Here is a 27,627-nt window from a genome sequence, read left to right on the forward strand (position 1 = left end):
AGAACTTGAGCGTGCATAACTATTCACCCCCAAAAGTCAATACTTTGTAGAGCCTCCTTTTGCAGCAATTACAGCTGCATGTCTCTTGGGATATGTCTCTATAAGCTTGGCACATCTAGCCACTGGGATTTTTGCCCATTCTTTAAGGCAAAACTGCTCCAAAACTGCTCCAGCTCCTTCAAGTTGGGTGGGTTCTTTAAGTCATACCACAGATTATCAATTGGATTGAGATCTGGACTTTAACTAGGCCATTTCAAGACATTTAAATGTTTCCCCTTAAACCACTCGAGTGTTGGTTTATCAGTATGCTTAGGGTCATTGTCGTGCTGGAAGGTGAACCTCCGTCCCAGTCTCAAATCTCTGGAAGACTGAAACAGGTTTCCCTCAAGAATTTCCCTGTATTTAGCACCATCCATCATTCCTTCAATTCTGACCAGTTTCCCAGTCCCTGCCGATGAAAAACATCCCCACAGCATTATGCTGCCACCAGTATGCTTCACTGTGGGGATGGTGTCCTCAGGGTGATGAGAGGTGTTGAGTTTGCACCAGACATAGTGTTTTCCTTGATGGCCAAAAAGCTCAATTTTGCTCGTCGCCAAACCCACTGGCTCCAGGTCATCTACAAGACCCTGCTAGGTAAAGTCCCCCCTTATCTCAGCTCGCTGGTCACCATAGCAGCACCCACCTGTAGCACGCGCTCCAGCAGGTATGTCTATCTGGTCACCCCCAAAACCAATTCTTCCTTTGGCCGCCCAGTTCTCTGCTGCCAATGACTGGAACGAACTACAAAAATCTCTGAAACTGGAAACACATATCTCCCTCACTAGCTTTAAGCACCAGCTGTCAGAGCAGCTCACAGATTACCGCACCTGTACATAGCCCATCTATAATTTAGCCCAAACAACTACCTCTTTCCCTACTGTATTTACTGTATTTACTGTATTTCCCTACTGCACCCCAGTATTTCTACTTTGCACATTCTTCCACTGCAAATCAACCATTCCAGTGTTTTACTTGCTATATTGTATTTATTTCGCCACCATGGCCTTTTTTGCCTTTACCTCCCTTATCTCACCTCACTTGCTCACATTGTATATAGACTTATTTTTCTACTGTATAATTGACTGTATGTTTGTTTTACTCCATGTGTAACTCTGTGTTGTTGTATGTGTCGAACTGCTTTGCTTTATCTTGGCCAGGTCGCAATTGTAAATGAGAACTTGTTCTCAACTTGCCTACATGGTTAAATAAAGGTGAAATAAAAAAAATGTTATCTACCTCTGCCCTAGTCACCTTGCCACTGACCTTACCTAGTACATTATATGATCTACTTCTGCCCAAGTCACCTAGCCACTGACCTTACCTAGTACATTATATGATCTACCTCTGCTCTAGTCACCTTGCCACTGACCTTACCTAGTACATTATATGATCTACCTCTGCTCTAGTCACCTTGCCACTGACCTTACCTAGTACATTATATGATCTACTTCTGCCCAAGTCACCTAGCCACTGACCTTACCTAGTACATTATATGATCTACCTCTGCCCTAGTCACCTAGCCACTGACCTTACCTAGTACATTATATTATCTACCTCTGCCCTAGTCACCTAGCCACTGACCTTACCTAGTACATTATATTATCTACCTCTGCCCTAGTCACCTTGCCTCTGACCTCACCTAGTACATTATATTATCTCCCTCTGCCCTAGTCACCTAGCCACTGACCTCTGACCTCACCTAGTACATTATATTATCTACCTCTGCCCTAGTCACCTAGCCACTGACCTTACCTAGTACATTATATGATCTACCTCTGCCCTAGTCACCTAGCCACTGACCTTACCTAGTACATTATATTATCTACCTCTGCCCTAGTCACCTTGCCACTGACCTTACCTAGTACATTATATTATCTACCTCTGCCCTAGTCACCTAGCCACTGACCTTACCTAGTACATTATATTATCTACCTCTGCCCTAGTCACCTAGCCACTGACCTTACCTAGTACATTATATTATCTACCTCTGCCCTAGTCACCTTGCCACTGACCTCTGACCTCACCTAGTACATTATATTATCTCCCTCTGCCCTAGTCACCTAGCCACTGACCTTACCTAGTACATTATATGATCTACCTCTGCCCTAGTCACCTTGCCACTGACCTCTGACCTCACCTAGTACATTATATTATCTGCCCTAGTCACCTAGCCACTGACCTCTGACCTCACCTAGTACATTATATTATCTACCTCTGCCCTAGTCACCTAGCCACTGACCTCTGACTGCTGGCTTCAGCTACTGCTGCTCATCTGCCTTCCATCATCAGTGTCATGTAAATTATCATAATGGCTAACAGCAGTATGATAGCAATATTATTACACACTGTGAGGCATAAAGCTGTGTGGAATTATTCAAACATACAGCTACAATTAGCACAGTCTGTTATTACTAGCTAATTGGGAATTTATCTGTGGAAAACAGGGGTCAATTTTGTCACATCATTCAAAAGTAAAACCTGTAATTTTGTGGGTGTAAATAAATTAAGTATATTAATCTCAAATGACCAGCTGCAGCATCAGGAGAATACCAGATGTGAGCAACTCAAGCAAGCTATTCAGGTGAACTAGACCTATAGCTGTATAGCCCTGAAAGTCGTCCTATATGATTGCACTTCACTGAAGCCTGTTCAATAAATGACTCTCCTTTGATTTTTCTAGTGAGATGTCCGATTGATTTAGGCTGACGGAAGATGTGTATGGGTTCATCCCCAACCCCCACTGTACTGTAGATCGACTACCATCTACCTCCACCAATGCTGAGAATACAGGAAGGTCTATTTAGTCTTTTGTTTGCATAAGAACATTGACACTACAATCAGTTCAGTCGAAACAAAATATCAAAACATGAATTTGTGAATAGTGTATATTTATTCATTATGGGACTTTATGAATATTTACTTATTCTTGAAGTGATTGTAAACGGAACATTTGATAACCATTCTCCCCCCGCTGTCTGTCTGTCTGTCTGTCTGTCTGTCTGTCTGTCTGTCTGTCTGTCTGTCTGTCTGTCTGTCTGTCTGTCTGTCTGTCTGTCTGTCTGTCTGTCTGTCTGTCTGTGTTTTCTTGTGGTGAAGTAGAGGCGGACCAAAACGCAGCGTGGTGATGATTCATGTTTGTTTAATAAAGGAAAACTATACATGAATAAACAACAAACGTGGAAAACCAAAACAGCCCTATCTGGTGCAAAACACAGAGACAGGAACAATCACCCACAAACACACAATGAAACCCAGGCTACCTAAATATGGTTCCCAATCAGAGACAATGACTAACACCTGCCTCTGATTGAGAACCATATCAGGCCAGACATAGAAATAGACAAACAAGACATCCAACATAGAATGCCCACTCAGATCACACCCTGACCAACCAAAACATACAAAGCAAACTATGGTCAGGGTGTGACTCTCTCTCTCTCTCTCTCTCTCTCTCTCTCTCTCTCTCTCTCTCTCTCTCTCTCTCTCTCTCTCTCTCTCTCTCTCTCTCTCTCTCTCTCTCTCTCTCTCTCTCTCTCTCTCTCTCTCTCTCTCTCTCTCTCTCTCTCTCTCTCTCTCTCTCTCTCTCTCAAGGGGCTTTATTGGCATGGGAAACATGTGTTAACATTGCCAAAGCAAGTGAGGTAGATAATATACAAAAGTGAAATAAACAATACAAATTAACAGTAAACATTACATGTACAGAAGTTTCAAAACAATAAAGACATTACAAATGTCATATTATATATATATACAGTGTTGTAACAATGTACAAATGGTTAAAGTACACAAGGGAAAATAAATAAGCATAAACATGGGTTGTATTTACAATGGTGTTTGTTCTTCACTGGTTGCCCTTTTCTTGTGGCAAAAGGTCACAAATCTTGCTGTTGTGATTGCACACTGTGGTATTTCACCCAATAGATGTGGGAGTTTATCAAAATATGATTTGTTGTCGAATTCTTTGTGGGTCTGCGTAATCTGAGGGTCATATATTTGGCAGGAGAGAGAAAGCTTTCCTTAAGTTTGGGTCTGTCCCAGTGGTCAGGTATTCTGCCACTGTGTACTCTCTGTTTAGGGCCAAATAACATTTTAGTTTGCTCAGTTTTTTTCTCTGTCACTCTCTCACTCTCTCTCTCTCTTTCTATCTCTCTCAATCTCTCGCTCTTTATAGGGCTCTCTCTCCCCCACACACTCTCTCTCTCTCTCTTCCCCAATTTCTCTCTTCTCTCTCTTCCCTCATCTCTTCCCTCATCCCATTTGATAACGTGATGGTTTGTGTCTGTTCGCTTTAGAGCCGAGGCCTTATCAACACTGCACAAAATTCTTTCTTTCTAAGAAAACTGCGTAGGAGGGAGAACTAACCCGGAAAATAGCATCTCTGATCCTCAAGAGCAGCTATTTAATCGTCCTCTAGCGACAGACTACTCAATTCTGAAGGAAGATATTTATTTTAAGGAAATTTGAGACTACTTCTATTCATATACATTTTGTACATATGGCCTCTCCATCACATACAGCTACATTCTAAACCCCCATGCCCATTAACATCCCTGGTACCTGATACGTTACCATGTCCTCCACAATGAACAACATACAAAATAATAGGTTGATTGTTTGTGTCGTAATCCCACATCGCACGCTAAGTGGTGAAGGAAGCATGTTGTGTTTGCATATCACGTCCTCGCCACGGGCATTTCTGACAACTCATTCTGGTCTCGTTGTCATTCCAGTCGGTCTGACAGATCCAGATCCCGATCTTGTCAGATCTGGAGCGCTTCGAGGGGGATTAGAGAGGCCGCACATGTGCACGATTCAATTGGAAAGCCCTCACTATACAGGCTCTTTGGCTCTGTCTCCCATCTCATTGAATTGGGGCATTCCCAACTCAGACGACTCAAAGTAGCTGTGTGCATGACATTATGGGAGAGAGGGATACTATGGTGTGTGTGTGTGTTTGGGGGTTGCAGTTGTGTGGGTGGGTGAGAGTGATATTATGAAGGTTTTTTTCTGAAAGTGTTTTTTTTTTGGTCCATTTCTGATGGTATAATTTATTTCAGGGATGGGCAACTTTGACGGGGGTGGGGTAGTATTGCTGCAGATTTCTCCATGAGGCGTAGAGAAAATGGTGCCGTTTTAAAGCAAGTTTGCTGCAATACTACACATTTTTCCATAGGGCGGAGAAAAGATTTTGAAATGTTGTAACTCCTTTCATGAAATTCTACACATTTGAATATGGGGCAGAGAGACAAATGTGCAGTTTTACAGCTCATTTCCTGCAATTCTACACATTTTGCCATAGAGTGGAGGCAACTGTTTGCAGTTTTTAACATGATAACTGATGATCAATGGGCCCCACCCGGTCGGTAATTCAACCATTGCTTACTATAAGTTTAGATAGCTGGCTGGTAGACTCATTTACCCATCTATAAATGTTTAGCTGACATGAGTTAATTGAGTTACTGTTGATGCATAACCAAATTTTGAAATTGCAAAATTGCACATTGTGTATTCTGTTATTTTAAGTCTCTAAGTTGAATTTCTATATTTTTTTATGTGAAATTGGTCTGTGGGCCAGTTGCCCGTCCCTGATCTATATGATCTTACTGACTACAGTAATCTGATTACAAAAAAATAAACTGTAATCAGTTACGTTAACAGCCAAAATATTGTAATTAGATGATCGATACTTTTGAATAAGATAGATAATTACTTCTTAGAAGTGTGATTAAAATCATGACAGCTTTCTGTTTTCTCAATGACATTTAATTCAGCATTGGAAATGTATATATATTTTTACGTTAAATTGCTGATTACAAATTTGGACAGGTAACTATTTAAAGAAACCTATCCAATCCTGTGTGGAAGTAGTGTATCGTAAGGAGTGGGCAGTGGCTGTGAGGATATTATAATGGAGACTTTTATCTCCCTCACCAACTTCAAACATCTGCTATCTGAGCAGCTAACCGATCGCTGCAGCTGTACATAGTCTATCGGTAAATAGCCCACCCAATTTTACCTACCTCATCCCCATACTGTTTATATTTATTTACTTTTCTGCTCTTTTGCACACCAATATCTCTACCTGTACATGACCATCTGATCATTTATCACTCCAGTGTTAATCTGCAAAATTATAATTATTCGCCTACCTCCTCATGCCTTTTGCACACAATGTATATAGACTCTCTTTTTTTTCTACTGTGTTATTGACTTGTTAATTGTTTACTCCATGTGTAACTCTGTGTTGTCTGTTCACACTGCTATGCTTTATCTTGGCCAGGTCGCAGTTGCAAATGAGAACTTGTTCTCAACTAGCCTACCTGGTTAAATAAAGGTGAAATAAAACAAAAATAAAATAAAAAAATACTGGGATATGAGCGTTGTCTTTTTGGATATTATGTGTGTTTTATCCTCATTATCAGTTTATATTTGATTGTATCATTAGTATTTCCTCTGGGGTACTATACAGATGTAGGATCTTAATTTAATCACACTTCTGTTGCAGAGAATTTTCCTGCACAGCATGAAATACAAACTTGTAGTGTATTTGGGTTTTTAAAAGGCTTCTAACATTTGTAATTTTCACTTAAAAATGTCAGACTTGATTTTCCCTGACAAAAAAAAATTATTCAACCCCAACAAAAAAGTTTGATTATAATTCACATAATAATTCACAATTCACAAACTGTCTCAAATTAAGGTCCTACATCTGTAGCTAAAAGAGTGGGCAGTGGCAGTGTAGTTAGTGTAGCACTGGGATATGAGTGTTAGCTGGTTTGGCTTTTGTGGTTGGCTGGGTTGGCGTGGTGATGATACTGCATAATTTCTTCCCTGTAGGCAGACACCATTAGGGTAAATTATGTATAGCAACAATTGTTGGAATGATCAAACCCATGGGAGGTTTACATTAGTAACGGTTCAATTTCATGTTTCTGTAGAATGGTGTGATCACAGTTTGGGGCCAAATGGTGACCCTGTTTTCTTGATAACGACAAACACAATATAGCCTTGGATCAAGGTTTTGAGTTGATATGTTTTCCTTGGCTTCTCTTCTTCCGTCATTCATTCTTCCCTTCTTTTCTATCATAATGTTTGTGTGACATCATTTTTTATGTTTGACTGAATACTCAGTTCTTGCAGACAAAGCATGTGGCTTTGGGTACATCTGCATATTTCAGAAGGTTTTAGTCTTTGTGCAGCAACAGATGTAGGATATTAATTTGATCACCCTGTTGTAGAAAATGTCAAATGTGTAGTGTATTTGTGGTTTAAAAAGGCTTCTGAAATTTGTAGTTTTCACTTTGAAATTTCAGACTTGATTTTCCCTTTCAAAAAAAATTATCGACCCCTAGAAAAATGTCCATTCATTATAATCCACATAATAATTCACATTTCCTGTTGCTGCAGGAATATTTCTCTGCTTTAGCAAACTGGCTCAAATTAACATCCTACATCTGCAGCTACTTGAAAATAAGATGTTTATCTTCACTTACTCGCCTGGTTAAATAAAGGTTAGATAAAAAATAAAGTAAATATTTGATAGTCCTTTCAAGATGGTTATTGTAGGCTAGCACACTGACTTGCCTAGTTAAATAAAGGTTACATTTTAAAATGTAAAAATAAAATAGAGGGCTTAGGTCCTGAGAGTACTGTATGTGGGCAAATTAAGAAGAATACAATTAACATCAAAGATGAGATTGCTACAGACGGCTGAATAAAACATGTTGTGTAATGTGACTTCTCACAACGCATTATGTTTGAACACCCCCCCCCCCCCCTCCACACACACACACACACACACGCGCGCACACGCGCACGCACGCACGCACGCACGCACACACACACACACACACACACTTAATATGTTCTCTGAAGAAGAGGTACTGGCTGAAGATGAGTCATGTGCTTAGTTCTTGATGTATGTTTTTTCTGGAATAATGCTGGACCTTCCAGTCCTATGGTATGTTCTGTGGTATTTTCTTGTGCGTGAAGCATGAGGGAAACAGTTTGTCAACTGTAAACCAAAGTGTTTATTGTTCCAGTCTGGGTCAAGTCAAGTCGTCATAACCAATGCACTGCACAGAACAGCACAGAACAAAATGTCAAAGGTTGCCTATATCGTTAGATGTCATTTTGGAAAAATGTTATTTCCTGGCACGCGTAGATACACATGTATTTTTTGAATCATTATCATGACTGGCCACCACAGCCAAAAAGCATGGGGGAATCAAAACTCCTACCACTTCTTATAAGTCAGTTGTTTACCTTTAATGTACTTACTCTGACTCGCAATACACTCCATTCTTCCAACCAGACTCTCTCTCCAATATCTCTCCCCAGCCAGCCAGCCTGTGGCTCTTAATAGCAGACAATCAAACCACCTTCCAGACAGACAACAACTCGGCACAGGGCTGAATATTGGGGTTTTAGTGTGGAGGAAAATATTTTCCTGTTCTTTCCTCTTCTGCACGCACGCACGCACGCACACACACACAAACACACACACACACACACACACACACGCACACACACACACACACACCATGCTCCCCTCCCTAACATTCAGCCAGACCATTCCAGTCCAGATGCCCAATGTTGATGACTCGATGGAGTCTCCCCCAAATTGCCTGTTCTGTTTGGATCCATCCATGGGGCTAGCTGTGTCTGCACTACAGTCCTCTTATTAAGGGAGGTCCGTATAGGCACTAGCTAGAGGGTTATTTAGCGCTGGTGTGACCCATTTGATTTGTGCTGCTACAGTACGAGCCTCCCTTTGGCAGCTTGTGAGTAAATCATTAACGACTGCAAAGCTCCTGGAATTAGCATACCCCCAGAGTGCTAAAGATGGCATAAAACTATGCATGAAAGGGAAGACTTCTGTCCTTGTTGCAGGGTATGCTATATAATAAAGTGAGTTCTGTTAGAGCGTGAATCAGGGGCCATGTTGTGATCACGGCTGTGCAGGACAGAAAGATCGTTGTTGATTTCAACAGAAAGATCTGTTATGTTATGGCTAATCTTCTATTGTCTTACGTCAAATACAATACAATGGACACTAGCACACAAAAATATGTGGACACCCCTTCAAATTAGTGGATTCAGCTACTTCAGCCACACCCGTTGCTGACAGGTGTATACAATCAAGCACACAGCCATGCAATCTCTATAGACAAACATTGCCAGTAGAATGGACCGAACTGAAGAGCTCACTGATTTTTAACGTGACGTGTTTGTCAAGAATGCCACCTTTCCAACAAGTCAGTTCGTCAAATTTCTGTCCTGCTAGAGCTGCCCCGTTCAACTGTAAGTGTTGTTATTGTTAAGTGGAAACGTCTAGGAGCAACAACGGCTCAGACGCGAAGTGGTAGGCCACACAAGCTCACAGAACAGGACTGCCGAGGGAATGAAGAGTGTAGCGAGTAAAAATCCTCTGTCATCGATTGCAAAACTCACTACCGAGTTCCAAACTGCCTCTGGAAGCAACGTCCGCACACAAGCCTAAGATCACAATGTGCAATGTCAAGCATCAGCTGGAGTGGTGTAAAGCTCGCCGCCATTGGACTAGAAAGCAGTAGAAACGCGTTCTCTGGAGTGATGAATCATGCTTCACCATCTGGCAGTCCAATGGAATTTGGGTTTGGCGGATGCCAGGTGAACGCTACCTTCCCGGATTCATAGTGCCAACTGTAAAGTTTGTTGGAGGAGGAAAAATGGTCTGGGCTGGTTTTCATGGTTCGGGCTAGGATCCTTTGTTCCAGGGAAGGGATATCTTAATGCTACAGCAGACAATGACATTCTAGACGATTCTGTGCTTCCAACTTTGTGACAACAGTTTGGGAAGGCCCTTTCCTGTTTCAGCATGACAATAGCCCCATGCACGGAGCGATGTCCATACAGAAATCATTTCTCGACATCCCTGTCCAAGAACTTGACTGGCCTGCACAAAGCCCTGACCTCAACCCCGGGCCAACATCAGTGCCCAGCCTCACTAATGCTCTTGTGGCTGAATGGAAGCAAGTCCCCACAACAGTGTTCCAAAATCTAGTGGAATGCCCATTATTTTGGAATGAGATGTCCGACAAGCAGGTGTCCACATACTTTTGGCCATGTAGTGGATATATGTGCTATAGACAACATACACAAATGTAGGATCTTAATTTGAATCCGTTTACTGCAGCAGGAAAATAATCATGGCGCAACAGGAAATGTGAATTAAAACATTTTTTGATTGGGCAAATCAAGTCTGACATTTAATAATGTAAATTACAAACTTTAGAAGTATTTTGAAACCTTGAATGCACTACAAGTTTGTATACCCTGAGGTGCAGGAAATTTCTCAAGAACAAAAGAGTGATCAAAATACGATCCTACATATGTACATACAATGACATCATCTTGTTATTCCTATTCCATTGTCTATCATGTCAATAAACACAGAAGACATTGTAGCGTTGTCTTGAAAGGCCCTATAGGAATAAAAACAAGGCTAATAATAACAATTCCATTATTTATGAATCACTCCATATGCTTCAGATTCCAGACCCGCTGAACTACAACCATGCCCCACCGACACCTCCAATATAAACCTCTCCATAATACTCTGCCACAGCACACTGGGGGAAGATTTATAATGGCTGGCCACAAAACCACAATTGAGCAATTTATCTTTTCCGCAGCTACGATACAGCAGCCATAATCTCTGTCGTATGGAGCCCCTCCACTATGTCATGCTTGGCTTTCATCCCGTAGATTAAGAAATAAGTGTCATAATAAGATCAGCAGCTTGCCTGTTTACTGCGAGGCGGAGATATACAGTGTATTCTGTTTAATGATGGATGTGAATGGGGGAAGTCGTTTGGCTGCCTGTGTGTAGAATATCGTTCATCACCTGCCTAACAACCTCTAGTCATGTTGATGGGAGTGTCTGTTAATCCATGCACATTGGCCAGACTCAACATAAGGAGGTAAAATCCACCAGATTAGTCCTATTGGTTAAGCAAACGGTGTCAGAGATATGTGTATAGGTGGCAGGGAAGTCAGGCGCAGGAGAGTCAAACGGAGTGTAAAAATGGAGTCTTTTAATAAATGTCCAAGTAACATGCTCCATAACACTAATAAGAACAATGAATATAAACAAATATGGGTACGAAGACCCGTCGCGCACCTATACAAAAAACACTACACTGACAATAAACAATCTCTGACAAAGACATGAGGGGAAACAGAGGGTTAAATACACAACAGGTAATGAATGGGATTGAAAACAGGTGTGTGGGAAGACAAGACAAAACCAATGGAAAATGAAAAATGGATCAATGATGGCTAGAAGACCGGTGACGTCGAACGCCGAGAACCGCCCGAACAAGGAGAGTCGTGACAAACGGAAGCACCATCATCCCAGGGAGGGATACCTGAGAGATGACAGTTGGTTAATATGCACAATCAAAGATATGGACGCTGCCCCGTAGAAAGGGTTTCTGTAGATACATTTGTCGAGTTATAATACGGGTGCCTCGTTCAAAGGTAACTGAACCAGATGTCTGGATAGCCTCACAGTGTCATTCTATTCAAAACGATGTGTTCATTTGCAATTAAAATGGTAGATTTAAATACTTCTGTGAGACTTTCGAAGCTACTTGTTATTACTCCTGCAATTTCCATATTTCGCATTTTGTGGGTCTCCGGCAATGAAAGCCAAGTCTATACTCCACTCTGACCACACTCTTAAATCATCATCCAGGGTTTACAGACTATCACTCTCGAGCTCCTCTCTCCTCTCTAGTCCCTCTAGTCTCCCTGATGCCACTTAGGTCTGATATGTCCTCCTTATCCTGGCTCTCCTAAATTACATTTTACCAGCAAGGCCATAAGAGTTGTCCAAACTCATACTACACTTTGTATAAAGATGTATGAGTCCCAAGCTCTATTCCTAAATCCACACTAGCAAACCAATTCAAATGAAGCACTGTTTCTGTCATGCATTCTAGTGTGAATAGGGGAACATAGTCCCTGATATGAATCTATTACAGGGACAGAGACAGAGGCAGGGACAGGTACAGTGACAGGGACTGATCAGTCATGGATCTTTGGCCTTGCTGAACATCTCTCTCTCACCGAGGAAGGATGGGGAAATTATCAGAGGGCAAATTGACAAGCGGCTATAGATGAGTATGGATAATAAAAGTCCTTAGATACCAGACCACCCCCTCCTTGTCTCTCATCCTCTCCACCTATCCACAGCATCCATAACATCCCAACCACCCTCTCTCTCACCTTCTTCATCTGTCATACCCTCTCACCCACCCACGCAGACTTTCAAACTTCTCATCGTCTCTCGTTCTCTCACCACAAGCTCTTAGCCTGACTGAGAATGTTGACAGTGGCAGACATGGCCTGGCAATGAACTTAGCATCCATAAGAGCTCTCTCTTTCTCACTGTGCGTCAGAAGAACATCTGCAGATACCGGCATCAACCTCACACTCACTAGGGTATTCTGTAATTAGACTGTAAACTTCCAACCAGGGGGCGTTTTGAGTTCTGAAGCTTTGTGGCACATGCCAGTTTGAGTCACCAGGCACTCTAGGGAGGCAAGTGGTTAAAGGAAATGTCGCAAACTGTGAAACTGAGTTTATTAGGATAAATAAATCAACCTCCTCCAAAGAGGAGCTTCTCGTTTTTCCTTAAAGATGCACTCTGGAATCTTAAGAACAAATTCGTAACAGATTGCGAGAATTGGATCTGTAAACATATCACAAAAATTGCAAAATTCTGACAATATCATAAGAATTGTAAAATTCGGGAACATATAACACAAAATGGATGACTTAATACACAAATAACGGCGAACCGTTTTGGCTTGTGAGCACCACTTTCAAAACTACTGGCTGAAATTATACAAAAGTTTGAGAATCATTCCTTAACAGGATAGAAAGAACTATCAGGAGAGCAAGGCCAGTGCTTTAGCACTAGATGACATACAGAAAGCAATTAGGGAGCCAGCTAGGAGAAGCTAGGAGAAGTTGCATGTCATGTGTCACTTTTTTATAAATTTTTATAAGAAATGAGCTGCCTGATAGCCGACATCCTTTTTTCAAATATGTCTTTTCCTGTTCATACACTGTTAAAATGAAGTGCTTTGTAATACCAAAACTACTGGCAACTGAGCTGCCACCAACGTGAAGGAGACGAAACCTTAACTTTGCTGGAGTATTGAAACATGGCCCTGAGATGTTCTGAAACATTACATGGCGTGTTGTAACACCACTTAATCACGTATGGTGCAACACCTCGCCAAGGACTGGGAGCACTAACAGGAAAGGTTGAAAACACAAGAAGCTTACACACGAAGAAAAAAAAGTACATCTATATTAATAGTAATATAGATGTACACTTTCTTTCTTCAAGCATGCATACAACATTGTGTAAAATAATGAATAAGTCTAAAATGTTTGAATTACCCACGGTCCTCTGAAAACAGAGCCACGTGTCAAGGTAAGAAGATTTAAACCAGACTTCCAATGAGTTCAATCACTCAATTTTCTCCATCTTTTGAGCAACATATTATGTTTATTTTAAAATTTTGGGGTAAAATGAAATTAACAAGCTATCACCAGCAGCCCAGAGGCATTACAGACCTGTCCTGGCCTGTGGTGTAGTCATCACAGCTGTTGAGGAACCAGCACTTGACCACACTACACTTCTACACCATCCCCCCCATCACCTTGGCAACATCAATAAATAATTACACACCATTCTATGGACATCAGGGTTCAACCCAGTTCAACAGCAATTTTCACATGTGTAGAGACTGGATTTCTGATAGCATCAGTTATGCAAGTCAAACTGACAGGGACAGGCCAAATAGTCTGACTGCATGAGTGCTCTGTTCGGCAGGCTAAACTCGGAGTGCATGCCTGCTGCCCCATGCCTGCTTATCATCTGATTCCAGATCGGTTTGACAAAAACATGACCCACTACATTTGATTGTGATTGTGTGTGTGTCTACAATACAGCACACACAGATGCAACCACCTCCACCCAGCTGTGCTGGACACCCTGCTCATGGCACCACACTGCCAGTCTTCATTAGCCTGGCATCATACACCCCCTTTGAACTCACAATGTTACTCGTCATCCCGTGTGTGTGGGTGCGCGCGTGCGTGCGTGCAGATCCGACCCGACCTTATACATAATATCATATGCATACGGATGTTCTCAATATTGTATACATGAACGGACATATTACTCATATGAAGGTAAGCTTTGGTTGAAACGTCACATTCCCTGGCAGTAACTCTATCCTAATTGTCCATGTTCTAAAATCCATGAATGGACTATTTATTTATTAAGCTTTCCTGACTGCTTTTCTCATGGTCATAGCGGGGGAAACGATCAAGACCCGTAGAGATACGACGCATAATGTAGTAATCCATAATGGTACTTAAAAGCAATCATGAATAACACTCAATGTTGTTGTTTTGTAATATAATAGTAAATAGTCATGTGTAAACTATGGCTGCTATAGCTTACACATGAGGCTGATCTGGACAGCAACTCGACAAGTAACATCTAGTAAATGACAACAAATTGGATACATATTACAGGATCGTGCTGTAATATGTCAATGAAACGGAGAGAGAGAGAGAGAGAGAGAGAGAGAGAGAGAGAGAGAGAGATGCGGGATGCCCATGCAGTAATGATGTTCCACATCAGTGCTTGTCTAATTGAAGCTATAGCGTGGCTCTGCTGGAACATTTATAGGAGCGAGTGGAATAATTCGCTGTCAGTCACAGGTGCAGCGCGCGTCTGGGGCCAGCTCTCTCTGTGCCCCCGCTCTCCAAGACCGCTGAGATGTCTGTGAATGTGTCAAGAATGTGTACAGCTGCCGAGCGCTACCCCACATTACTGGTGTTCCTACTTTAGAGTCGTATTTCAGAATTGACTATGCTCTCTTGTTGATGTCGTTGCTAGGTCGGTAAAAACCTGTCCAGTTATGAGTAGTGAAGTCGATTAGTAATATGTGGGATTCCGAAACTGTTATGCGTTTGCGTTTACCGTGCGCCACGAGCCTGCCGCGTGTTGGATTGTGTCGACATCAGTTGGAGCACTGTCCACGGTGCTGAAAGTCAAGAGTCTTACCCTAAGTGGCGAACAGAGGCAGCTGAGGCGTTCCCGGGTATATGTATATGCAACTCAAATCTTGAGATGACGCGGAAAAGGCTGCAATCTGTAGCTGTATTGGGATTCTTCGCGTGGGAAATAGCTGTGTTGCTAAGGTAAGGGAGTTCGGCAGCAGCCAACATTACGCGGCTTGATTTACTCACACTGATTGTTGAAGTTCCCGAACTGTTTGATTCATGTTAGGTGCTTTGATTGCGCCAATGACTTGAGTGGTTCGCAAATAGGCTATATGACCCTAAAACACTGGAAGCGTTTAATACGGAGTGGATTTTCCTCTCAAATTTGGGGATTAGGCTACAGGCACATAGATATAAGAATCATATCAAGTACAAAAGCCTCTAAGAGAGTCACCTATGCATGATGTCTTATCTCGACAAACACACATGTGGTGATCCTTCCGCGAGGGATTTTGGCCATTACCCAACAAATCAGTCAGAAACGGTACGATCATGATGCACCGCCCTTTAGTATTCGTGATAAGTGAATTACATTTCTGTCTGTATTAAATTTAGACCCTGTAAACTGTCTGCGTATTTCTCAAATCCCCGTTTCCCAGGAATTCGATCGGCATGCTCAGTGTGCTGATCTGATCTTGACGAGGAATTCTCTTCTCACTCTCTCAGTAACAGGTTCCGTTATCGAGAAATCTCATGGAATAGATTTCTGGGCCGAGATCAAAGAAAAAGCCGCGTAAATTATCCAAAGAAATTGTATATTTGACTGCAATCCGAATGAGCAGAATTATCTCTATATATGTAACACCTTAAATGATTGACAGTTAATTAACGATTAAACACTATTGGCTATTGTGAAAGTGAAGGTATTTGTAGATCAAGTTATAACATAAGATTTCTCACATAGAAGCAATCTTTATAGTGCAATTATGGTCCCAGCCAGCCACTGTCATTTGTTATGGAATACAACATGCTGGAGAGGCTGGTGTGTTGGATTTGGTCAAATATTAAGGCTTTAATAGTAAAGCTCTCTCTCACTCACTCACTCACTCACTCACTCACTCACTCACTCACTCACTCACTCACTCACACATAAGCACATATGTCCAAGAAACATGATATGTAACATTGATAGATATAACAAAAGCCTTTTTTCATGTTGATACAACTCAAGCACATACCCAAATCTACTTACCATCTAGAGAGCAGGTTACACATGATCACCTACACATGTCTGATCCACATATGTTTGCTCAAGCCAAGTGCAGTGTTCAGATGTCAGTTTGGTTCATGTGTAACAAGTTTGACAGTCTACCCACGTCATAGGGCCTTGTTAATTGACATTATGTCAGGCTTGACAAACAGCTATGCTACAGAGCAAACCGTCGGGCCCACTCATCTCTACAAAACACACGGCATGTTGCAATATCTTATTCGTTGTAAGCGGGCTGGACTCCCCTTTCAATAGCTACTCTCTCTCTCTAAGGATATCTCTAGCCCGCCCACTTCAATACTCTCTTCCCACTTCAATACTCTCTCCGGCTCTCATTCCTTCCCTGAGTCCTTCTCAACTAATCACAGTACAACTCCACAGAGGTAATGCAATTGCTGCAAAGTCTAATCCCACTCAAGCCGTGCATCTTCCCCACCAACACAAGTCTTCTCATTCAAAGGCCCAGTACATGAACCGTCGATCATCCTCCATTATTTAACGACACAACGCATTATTCTCGTGTGATGTGTCTGTGATAGTAATGGTCCTCCGCTGGCATCCCCCCCCTGTATTGAATTATTGATATCATGGCTGTGTCCCGAAAGGCACCGTAAGCGGTCAAAAGTGGGACACTATTTAGGCTATCGGGTACCATTTGGGATGCAGGCCACTGCAATGTGTATTGGTTTAGTGTCAGCTCAGAGTCCAAGGAGACTGGAGAGTTTTCTATAGGGTTTATCTATGGGCTGGATCCCAGATAGCACCCTATTCTACTACATTGTGCACTACTTTTGGGCCCTGGTCAAAAATAGTGCACTATGCAGGGAATAGAGTGGCATTTGGGACTCTGATTATGTGTGTAATTAGAATTCCGAGGATATATAGGTCAGATGCTTATTCTTGGTTGAGGGGTCTAGGCTTTAAACACTGTTCTCCCTCATCTTCAATACTCTGGCCGTGCATGGCAGCCAGTCCATGTTTGAGGTTTGTCACTTCACTTGAATGGCGAAAGGGACTCTTTGCACACTGTGTAGGGGAAGCTGAGTACTTGCAAATGAAACATTTATGGGAAAGTCTGTCTATGTTTTGCTGGCCAGATAGATCTTCATCAAGGGAGACATTTCACTTGGGTACCTAGCCTACTGTTTGCAAAGTTTGCACTGTGCCGGGCATTGTGGTCCGCGAGGGGTGCTAGCTTCCCTCTAGAGCAGACCCTTGTGCTGTACTATGGCAATGTGGAGCAACATGAGCAAACGGTCAGAAACCATTGAAGCGGCATCAGACAGGGTTGTAGAGTTGGTGGCAAGGGGCATGGTGAAGAGGGTAGGGGTAAGGGCATGGTGAAGAGGGTAGGGGTAAGCGCATGGTGAAGAGGGTAGGGGTAAGCCCTGGTAGGCACCATTTTAGAGGCAGTATTCCACGATAAAGCTCTCTGTCATACCAGGGTTGGGAGAGGAGAGAGAGGTGACCTGGCGGGCAGCACTGCCAGGAGAAGTAGTGGATTCCATTTTTAGCACACAAAAATAAAATAAAATCAAGTTGTATTTGTCACATGCGCCGAATACAACAGGTGTGAACCTTACTGTGAAATGCTTACTTACAAGAAAGGGATGTTTTTCCTGCTTCTCAAAGTTTAATGACCTCCATTTGGGCTCTTATAGGATCTGTTTTTTGAATCCATGTCATTGCTGGACTGCTTACAAAATGGAAGTCTGAGGGAGAGGATGTTGCAGGCAGACTGGAGTTTTGGGAGGGGGATTTTTGGAAAGCAGAGCTTTTAATATTTCACTGTAGATTTCATGCTTGGACTCATTCGTGTCCCCCTGCGGACGTTTAGGCAGGCAGTCACTATATTTTGGGGAGTAACTCATGTACACCAGGGTTTCCCTAACCTCTCCTGGAGTCAGCGTACTCCCAGCCAGTTCCACTTATTTCATTTATTCCACAACTGGAACCTGATTCAACTAATCAAGGGCTACCAGTGCTGAAACACATCAAATTAGTATAGCTACATGGCTGTGTGTTCCCGAAGAGAGGTTTGGGGAACACTGATAAACACTAACTGATAGGCTTCTTCAGCCCAGCCTCGTGAGTCATTAACTTAGGACAAAGAGTCTAAATCACTGATAAACGCAAACAGCTAGACTTCTTCAGCCCAGCCTCGTGAGTCATTAACTTAGGACAAAGAGTCTAAATCACTGATAAACGCAAACAGCTAGACTTCTTCAGCCCAGCCTCGTGAGTCATTAACTTAGAACAAAGAGTCTTAATCTCCAAATCCTCTGTTGGACAATCTGACATGATTGTCACCAGAACCCATGTGGTGTGTGCATCTACTGTGTGTCCATCCGCCCTCACTGGGACACACACACACACACACGCGCGTGTTTGTATCCTCCAATCCATCCCCCTGGGTTTAGTTTAACATGCACTGTTTTACGTGCACTGCTGTTCAGTACATGCCTGCTCTGTGGGGATTACTAAATGATCTTTGAGGTAAACAGCGAGTGTTCCCACGCCCCACCGGGCATTACCGTGCCAACCAGTGGGCGACACACGCAGGCGGTCTACACCACGCAGAGAGAGCGAGCACACTGGAGGAAACCTATTTAAACTGTCATAAATAGTAATGATGATATGCTCGTTCATCCTAAACGATTTACAGTTCAACACCTAGTCATATTTATACATGTGTCCAATGCAGGATTCAGACATCGTAGGGAAAGCACACTAGAGGCAGTTCAATCTGTAATCTGATAATATCATATAATATGGTCGTTTAGCAGACGTTTTTTTTACGCAAAAGTGATTAACAGTTGAACATGTAATTATGTTTAGTGTCCCATGCAGGAAATCAAACCAAATCCCACCTATGGTAGTGCAAACGAACACCATGCTCAGCCAAACATACTGAGGTCACTAAGAAGCACCTTCTTGACTGCTGTCACTCAACTTCATCTCTCTCCTTGTACTAATTCAGCACAGACAGTTAAGGTCCTGTGTCGAGAGGGAGATGTGCTGCTGTTAGTGGTGGGGGTGTTTTGAGAGGTCAGGTTTCTGTAGTGCGGAACTCTCTCTCTCTCTCTCTCTCTCTCTCTCTCTCTCTCTCTCTCTCTCTCTCTGTCACAGAGCTTTGACCAATGGTAATACTGTACAGTAATGTGTTGTTGGCTGGAAGATACCTTTAACCATTTGACCCCTATTTGGTGTAAAATTCTAAGTGTAAATGTCAGAGCAACCCTTGGGGACTTAATTGGTGTCAATTATCTGGAATCTCTTTGGCTACATTTACACAGGCAGCACAATTCTGGCCTTTTCTTCACTATCGCTGACCTGCTAGCAAGTGTCTTCACTGATACTTTCAACCTCTCCCTGACCCAGTCTGTGATACCTGCATGTTTCAAGCAGACCACCATAGACCCTGTGCCCGAGAACGCCAAGGTAACCTGTCTAAATGACAGACTGGTTCAGGGAGATCACTCACATCTGTAGCCATGAAATGCTTTAAACGGCTGGTCATGGCTCACATTAACGCCATCGTCCCAGATACCCTGGACCCACTCTAATTTGCATACCGCCCCAACAGATCCATAGATGACGCAATCTCTATTGCACTCCACACTGCCTTTTCCCACCTTGACCAAATTAACCTATGTGAGAAGACTGTTCATTGACTACAGCTCACCGTTCAATCACTAAGCTAAGGACCCTGGGACCAAACACCTCCCCCTGCAACTGGATCCTGGACTTCCTGACAGGCCGCCTCCAGGTGCAGAGAGTAGGCAAACACTTCCGCCACGCTGACCCTCAACACGGGGGCCTGCCGAGCTCCCTGCCATCTATCACCTCTATACCAGGCGGTGTCAGAAGGAGGCCCTAAAAATTGTCGAAGACTCCAGCCACCCAAGTCATAGACTGTTCTCTCTTCAACCACACTGCAAGTAGTACCGATGCACCAAGTCTGGAACCAACAGAACCCTGAACAGCTTCTACCCCCAAGCCATAAAACTGTTAAATAGTTAAATAGTTAATAGCTACCTGGACTAACTTTTTTGACTCATCACATACACTGCTGCTACTGCTTATTATCTATCCTGTTGCCTCGTCACTTTACCACTACCTATATGTACATATCTATCTCAATTACCTCGTACCCCTACACATCAACTTGGCACTGGTACCCCGTGTATATAGCCAAGTTATCGTTACTCATTGTGGATTTATCCCTCGTGTTATTATTTGTTCTATTATGTTTGAAATCTTTCTAGCTGCATTGTTAGGACGGGCCTGTAAGTAAGCATTTCACTGTTAGTCTATTAACCTATGTGAGATGTAACAAAATGTGACTTGATTTAATTTGGTCTTTTTGACCAATCCGATCAGGTTCTGATGTGGAAAGATCTGAAGTGATTGGTCAAAAGACCATTAAGTGGGAAAAAATATCAGAATTGGGCTGTCTCTGTAAAAACAGCCTTAGTTTATTAGCCTACATCCCAAATGACAACCTTTTCACTATAGTGACCTACTTTTGATCAGAGCCCTATGTCAAAAGTAGTTCACTATAAGAACGAATAGGGTGTCATTTGGGACGTAGACTTTTTCTTCTAGTGTATTTACAGGCGCGTATCAATCCAATGTGGAAGAATACAAGATATGACAATAAAGCTGGATGTTGTGATAGTGCTCACCACTTTTCCCCAAAACATAGATTGCCTAAGGATTGAAATTGGTTTTGAATGGTGTGCGCTCGTGTGTGTCTGACTTGGTCATGTCTTCCAGAGCTTGCGGTCTCTCTGGGCCCTGCACTTTATTTGTTGTCATGAATGTGGCCACACTGGCTTGCTGACTCATACAACCCTGGTTGTGTCTTACACACACAAACACATACACACACTCACACACAGAGTGACTCAACCCTCTGTATCAGGGCGATTGAGTGAGTGGACTGTGACGAGGTGCTGGATAGGCCTGACAGGGTCTTCAGTAAGCAATAAGGCATGAGAACCTGGGGATTACCATGTGATAACTCCCGAGGCGAAGCCCTTAGATGGGAGTTACAGCTCTTAGATGGGAGTTACAGCCCTTAGGAGGGAGTTACAACCCTTAGATGGGAGTTACAGCCCTTAGATGGGAGTTACAGCCCTTAGATGGGAGTTACAGCCCTTAGGAGGGAGTTACAGCCCTTAGATGGGAGTTACAGCCCTTAGATGGGAGCTACAGCCCTTAGATGGGAGTTACAGCCCTTAGGAGGGAGTTACAGCCCTTAGATGGTAGTTACAGCCCTTAGAAGGGAGTTACAGCCCTTAGATGGGAGTTATAGCCCTTAGATGGGAGTTACAGCCCTTAGATGGGAGTTACAGCCCTTAGATGGGAGTTACAGCCCTTAGATGGGAATTACAGCCCTTAGATGGGAGTTACAGCCATTAGGAGGGAGTTACAGCCCTTAGATGGGAGTTACAGCCCTTAGATGGGAGTTACAGCTATTAGATGGGAGTTACAGCCCTTAGATGGGAGTTACAGCCCTTAGGAGGGAGTTACAGCCCTTAGATGGGAGTTACAGCCCTTAGATGGGAGTTACAGCTCTTAGATGGGAGTTACAGCCCTTAGATGGGAGTTACAGCCCTTAGGAGGGAGTTACAGCCCATAGGAGGGAGTTACAGCCCTTAGATGGGAGTTACAGCCCTTAGGAGGGAGTTACAGCCCTTAGGAGGGAGTTACAGCCCTTAGATGGGAGTTACAGCCCTTATGAGGGAGTTACAGCCCTTAGATGGGAGTTACAGCCCTTAGATGGGCGTTACAGCCCTTAGATGGGAATTACAGCCCTTAGATGGGAGTTACAGCCCTTAGGAGGGAGTTACAGCCCTTAGATGGGAGTTACAGCCCTTAGATGGTAGTTACAGCCCTTAGATGGGAGTTACAGCCCTTAGATGGGAGTTACAGCGAGTTACAGCCCTTAGGAGGGAGTTACAGCCCTTAAATGTGAGTTACAGCCCTTAGATGGGAGTTACAGCCCTTAGATGGGAGTTACAGCCCTTAGATGGGAGTTACAGCCCTTAGGTGGGAATTACAGCCCTTAGAAGGGAATTACAGCCCTTAGATGGGAGTTATAGCCCTTAGATGGGAGTTACAGCCCTTAGGTGGGAGTTACAGCCCTTAGATGGGAGTTACAGCCCTTAGGAGGGAATTACAGCTTACAGCCCTTAGATGGGAGTTACAGCCCTTAGATGGGAGTTACAGCCCTTAGATGGGAGTTACAGCCCTTAGATTGGAGTTACAGCCCGTAGGAGGGAATTACAGCCCTTAGATGGGAGTTACAGCCCTTAGATGGGAGTTACAGCCCATAGGAGGGAGTTCCAGTCCTTAGGAGGTAGTTACAGCCCTTAGATGGGAGTTACAACCCTTAGATGGGAGTTACAGCCCTTAGGAGGGAGTTACAGCCCTTAGATGGTAGTTACAGCCCTTAGATGGGAGTTACAGCTCTTAGATGGGAGTTACAGCCCTTAGATGGGAGTTACAGCCCTTAGATGGGAGTTACAGCCCATAGGAGGGAGTTCCAGCCCTTAGGAGGGAGTTACAGCCCTTAGATGGGAGTTACAACCCTTAGATGGGAGTTACAGCCGTTAGATGGGAGTTACAGCCCTTAGATGGGAGTTACAGCTCTTAGATGGGAGTTACAGCCCTTAGATGGGAGTTACAGCCCTTAGGAGGGAATTACAGCCCTTAGGAGGGAGTTCCTTGTTTCTTGGGCCTTATTGCTTTTATAAAATGGTTGTCCACATATAAAAAAAGATGAACAACATGTTTTCAGAAATGTTGTTATATTGAGTACATTTTTTAATTAATCTTTCCGCCATGCAAAAGTCAGTGGTTAGTTCTGAGATTGTGAAGTTGTTAGCCAAATGGGCTGGTTGTTCATTCTATCTATTCTATTTGCAGTGGGTAGCGATGCTAAACAAATCACTGGCATGCAGCTATAGAAGGGTTAGCTGACAACATCACAAAAATGATGCGTGTGCTTCAATGGGGCAGAAGGCCGTGTGTTGTTGTGATTCTGGATGGCCAGATAGCTAGAGACAATGACAAGAAGCTGCAATGTGTGGAGTCGTAGGTGGTTCGTTTCAGCTAGTTTTATATTGTTCTTTGTTACCATGACTTCTTTTTAAGTGTTTTGACAGATGTCATGTCCATGCTAATATGCCCAACATTTGCTGGCTAGCTAATCAACAACTGTAATGATGTATTTGAGAACCAACAAGTGCTCATTGTGCAAATGTATTTATGTTTTCAATAAACATCGGAGACAAAATCTAGTTTACACGTTTCAAGTTTTAATGTCACGTGCACAAGTACAGTGAAATGCCTTTTTTGCTCCAGACCCAACAATGCAGTGATCAATATCAATGTAGCACTAAAAATAACAAGGTAGAACAAAAACACACGAGAAAAAAAGAAAAAGAAATAAGGACACGAGAAAGTAAGAAGCTATACACATTTACAATATGCTGGGATACAAGAGTGGTAGAGGTAGATACTGTAGGTATAGGGGTAAGGTGACTGACTAGGCATCAGGATATATGTGTGTGTGTGTGTGTGTGTAGAGTCAGTATAAATGTGTGAGCCTGTTATGTGTGTGTTGGAGTGTCAGTGAGTGTGTAGAGTCCTGTGTGTGTGCATATAGACAGTGCAAAAATGTAATAAAACAATCTAAGGCGAACCGTCTGTTTTGCCCCATAGTTGCGCTGCGCGTCGGTTTTGTTGCTAAGCAACCACGTTATCTATGCATGCTAGCTACTTCTCCTTTGCTAGCTAGCTAGCCCACTAAATCACACCAAGCAGCTGAAATGACAGCCAACTATGTGCACTTCCAATTCTTTGGATATATCCATTAATGATCCTGATAAATGAATTGGCGTGGGTCAGAGAAGCTGTCAGCCTCCTCACGTTCATATGCATGGCACAGTGGAGATCACAAAAAAGGTCAGGCAGACAGCAAGGTTCAGACAAATCCCAACTGTTGCAAACCAAATGCTAGCCTGGTAGCATGGTGAAATATTGTCTAGACACTTTTTTCCACGGGAGATGAAGCTTATAAATTGACGGCTGAGGGAAAGTGGATGTGCATTGATCAATCTAATGGAACTGTTAACAGGCATTACCTGGATAATTTGGGGATTGAGATGCTATAACTCCCTGCTATCCACCAATCGGCTTCCAGGATCCAAACAACCCGTTTTAAAATATGTCATAGCAGCTGACATGGTCACTGTGCTCTAACATGGAGGTCCAGGAGATAAGCTCTGGAAGATAGATATCTGCCTGCTAGAACTTCCAACCATGTCCCAGGAGATAAGCTCTGGAAGATAGATATCTGCCTGCTAGAACTTCCAACCATGTCCTAGGAGATAAGCTCTGGAAGATAACTATCTGCCTGCTAGAACTACCAACACTCACAAAGCCTGATAGTGGTTCTTCTAAAGCACTGTTATAAAGGATGTTTGAAGATGTGGTTATGATCTAAGCTCTGGTAGATATCCGCCTGCTGCCATAGAACTAACAACACTTTTAACACAGTCTGGCTGGTGGACGCTCTAATCTAAAGTACTGGTTTGCAGCTGGATGGTTTTCTTTGAGATACATGTGACTGTGATGTAAGGTTCTGGATATAAGAGGGAAAAGAGCAACGGTCTGCTTGATGGCTCGTTTCACTGACTTAGCCTGTATTAACATGAGATGGTTTACAAGAGGCACTATGGATTTTTGCCTTGCATATCTACACCAGCTAGCTACTGTACATCACCTTGAGCCTGAGTCAATTGGACATTTCCCTCTTCCTACTTGAGCTTTAACTCCGAGATATACAGATAGCTAAGTAACTATACGTCTGCATGGTACTTGATGTATGAGTGGATACGACAGTATAAACGTCTTCTCACCCCCCCTACATGATGCTAGGGCCGATGTGAAACCACATCTGTGCCCTCTCTTTCTCCAGATAGGGCGACTCACTGGCTGCTCGTTGGAGTGGAATGTTCCGGGTGCAGGGCAAGGGGCATGAGGCATGAGACATGCATCTACCCTACCCGCCTGGGCACAGATAACTGCTCATTTATAGTCTTGGTCTATTCCCTATACAGTACACTTCTTTTGACCAGGGCCCAGCCATAGTTCCTCTGCTCCATTATACTGTAACTATACTTCCAGGTGTGCTTGGGGACAATTCTATAACGTATTTTTATGTCTCCCCGCTAACTCATAGTTTCTATGCTTCAGCAGCGGCTCTGCCATTCTAACTCTACTTGAATGTGCGCTTTGGGACAATTCCGTTATATGTTTTTCAGTGTCTGATTTGCCCTGCTTAGGGACATATCCATTATGTTTTACCATTGACTACATTAGCACATAATAGCCGTACGCTTGACGCCGCTGGCTCTCTGACTCTCGGGAATAACTCTCTCTGCGAAGGGAGAGAGGAGAATCTGGGGGTCTTAAACTCGATCCGCTCCCTTCCTCCCCCCTCCGTCGGCCTTGTGTCACTGGCTTGCATTTTAACGGATAGATTAAGGAGGGGAAGTGTTGAGGTATTGATGATGTTTGCTGGACGCGTCGCTCGTTGCCCCAACGCTCTTTTCTTCTTGAAGTTATTTTCTCTCTCTTTCCCCCATCTCTCTGTATGGGCACTCTGCCCCCCCCCCCCTTTCTCTCTGTCTCTCCCTTTCTCTGTCTTTTTGCTGGGTGAAAATCTTCAGAGCTGCCTGTGGAAATCAGAGCCAAAGCAGAAGCAGCTAGCTGGCCTAGTAAGCTGCTTAAAACTATGTTTATTTAAGTTATCTCAAAGCTATGGAGGATCTGGAGCAGAAACATTCAGGCCTGATTTCACTGCATGGCAGCACTAGCCTAATGCTAATGCTATGCACGCACACACACACACACACACACACACACACACATATATATATATATATATATATATATATATATATATATATATATATAAAATGACACAGTGCATTCGGAAAGTATTCAGACCCCTTGACTTTTTCCACTTTTTGTTACTTTACAGCCTTATTCTAAAATGGGGGGGAGGGGAGGGGGGGGGGGATAATCAATCTACACGCAATACCCCATAATGACAAAGCAAAAAAAGTTTTTTGATTATTACAAAAATAAGAATAATAACAGAAATACCTTATTTACGTAATTATTCATACCCTTTTCTATGAGACTCAAAATTGAGCTCAGGTGCATCCTGTTTCCATTGATCATCCTTGAGATGTTTCTACGACTTGATTGGAGACCACCTATGGTAAATTCAATTGATTGGACATGATTAGGAAAGGCACACACCTGTCTATATAAGGTCCCACAGTTGACAGTGCATGTCACAGCAAAAACCAAGCCATGAGGTCAAAATAATTGTCCGTAGAGCTCCGAGACAGGATTGTTTTGAGACTCAGACCTGGGGAAGTGTACCAAAAAATGTCTGCAGCATTGAAGGTCCCCAAGAACACAGTGGGCCTCCATCATTCTTAAATGGAAGAAGTTTGGAATCACCAAGACTCTTCTTAGAGCTGGCCAACTGGCCAAACTGAGCAATCGGGGGAGAAGGGCCTTGGTCAGGGTCAAATCTGGAAGAAACCTGGCACCATCTCTATGGTAAAGCATGGTGGTGGCAGCATCCTGCTGTGGGTATGTTTTTCAACTGCAGAGAATGGGAGACTAGTTAGGATCGAGGAAAAGATGAACGGAGCAAAGTACAGACAGATCCTTGATGAAAACCTGCTTCAGAGTGCTCAGGACCTCAGACTGGGGCGAAGGTTCATCTTCCAACAGGACAACGACCCTAAGCACACAGCCAAGAAAATGCAGGAGTGGCATCGGGACAAGTCTCTGAATGTTCTTGAGAGGCCCAGCCAGAGCCCGGACTTGAACCCAATCTAACTTCTCTGGAGAGACCTGAAAATAGCTGTGGAGTGAAACTCCCCACCCAACCTGACAGAGCTTGATCGGATCTGCAGAGAAGAATGGGAGAAACTCCCCAAATACAGGTGTGCCAAGCTTGTAGCGTCATACCCAAGAAGGCTGTAATCACTGCCAACGGTGCTTCAACAAAGTACTGAGTAAAGGGTCTGAATACTTATGTAAATATATTTCAGTTTCTAAAAACCTGTTTTTGGTTTGTCATTATTCAATTTTTCAGAATAAGGCTGTAAAACCTAACAAAATATGAAAAAAGTCAA

The 27,627-nt window shown here is 43.1% G+C and overlaps 1 protein-coding gene across 1 annotated transcript in view; it reads left to right on the forward strand.

The window, feature by feature from the left end:
* Positions 1-14,959: 14,959 nt before the first annotated feature.
* Positions 14,960-27,627, forward strand: part of LOC139418996 (glycine receptor subunit alpha-3-like) — a 102,494-nt gene continuing 89,826 nt past the window's right edge. Inside the window, exon 1 of the mRNA XM_071168802.1 lies at positions 14,960-15,318. Within this exon, the coding sequence (XP_071024903.1) occupies positions 15,248-15,318 (71 nt within the window). The 5' untranslated portion in view covers positions 14,960-15,247. The remainder of the gene's footprint in view (positions 15,319-27,627) is intronic.

The sequence above is a fragment of the Oncorhynchus clarkii genome, chromosome 10 (genome assembly GCF_045791955.1).
Source record: "Oncorhynchus clarkii lewisi isolate Uvic-CL-2024 chromosome 10, UVic_Ocla_1.0, whole genome shotgun sequence".
In the NCBI taxonomy this organism is placed as follows: Eukaryota; Metazoa; Chordata; class Actinopteri; order Salmoniformes; family Salmonidae; genus Oncorhynchus; species Oncorhynchus clarkii.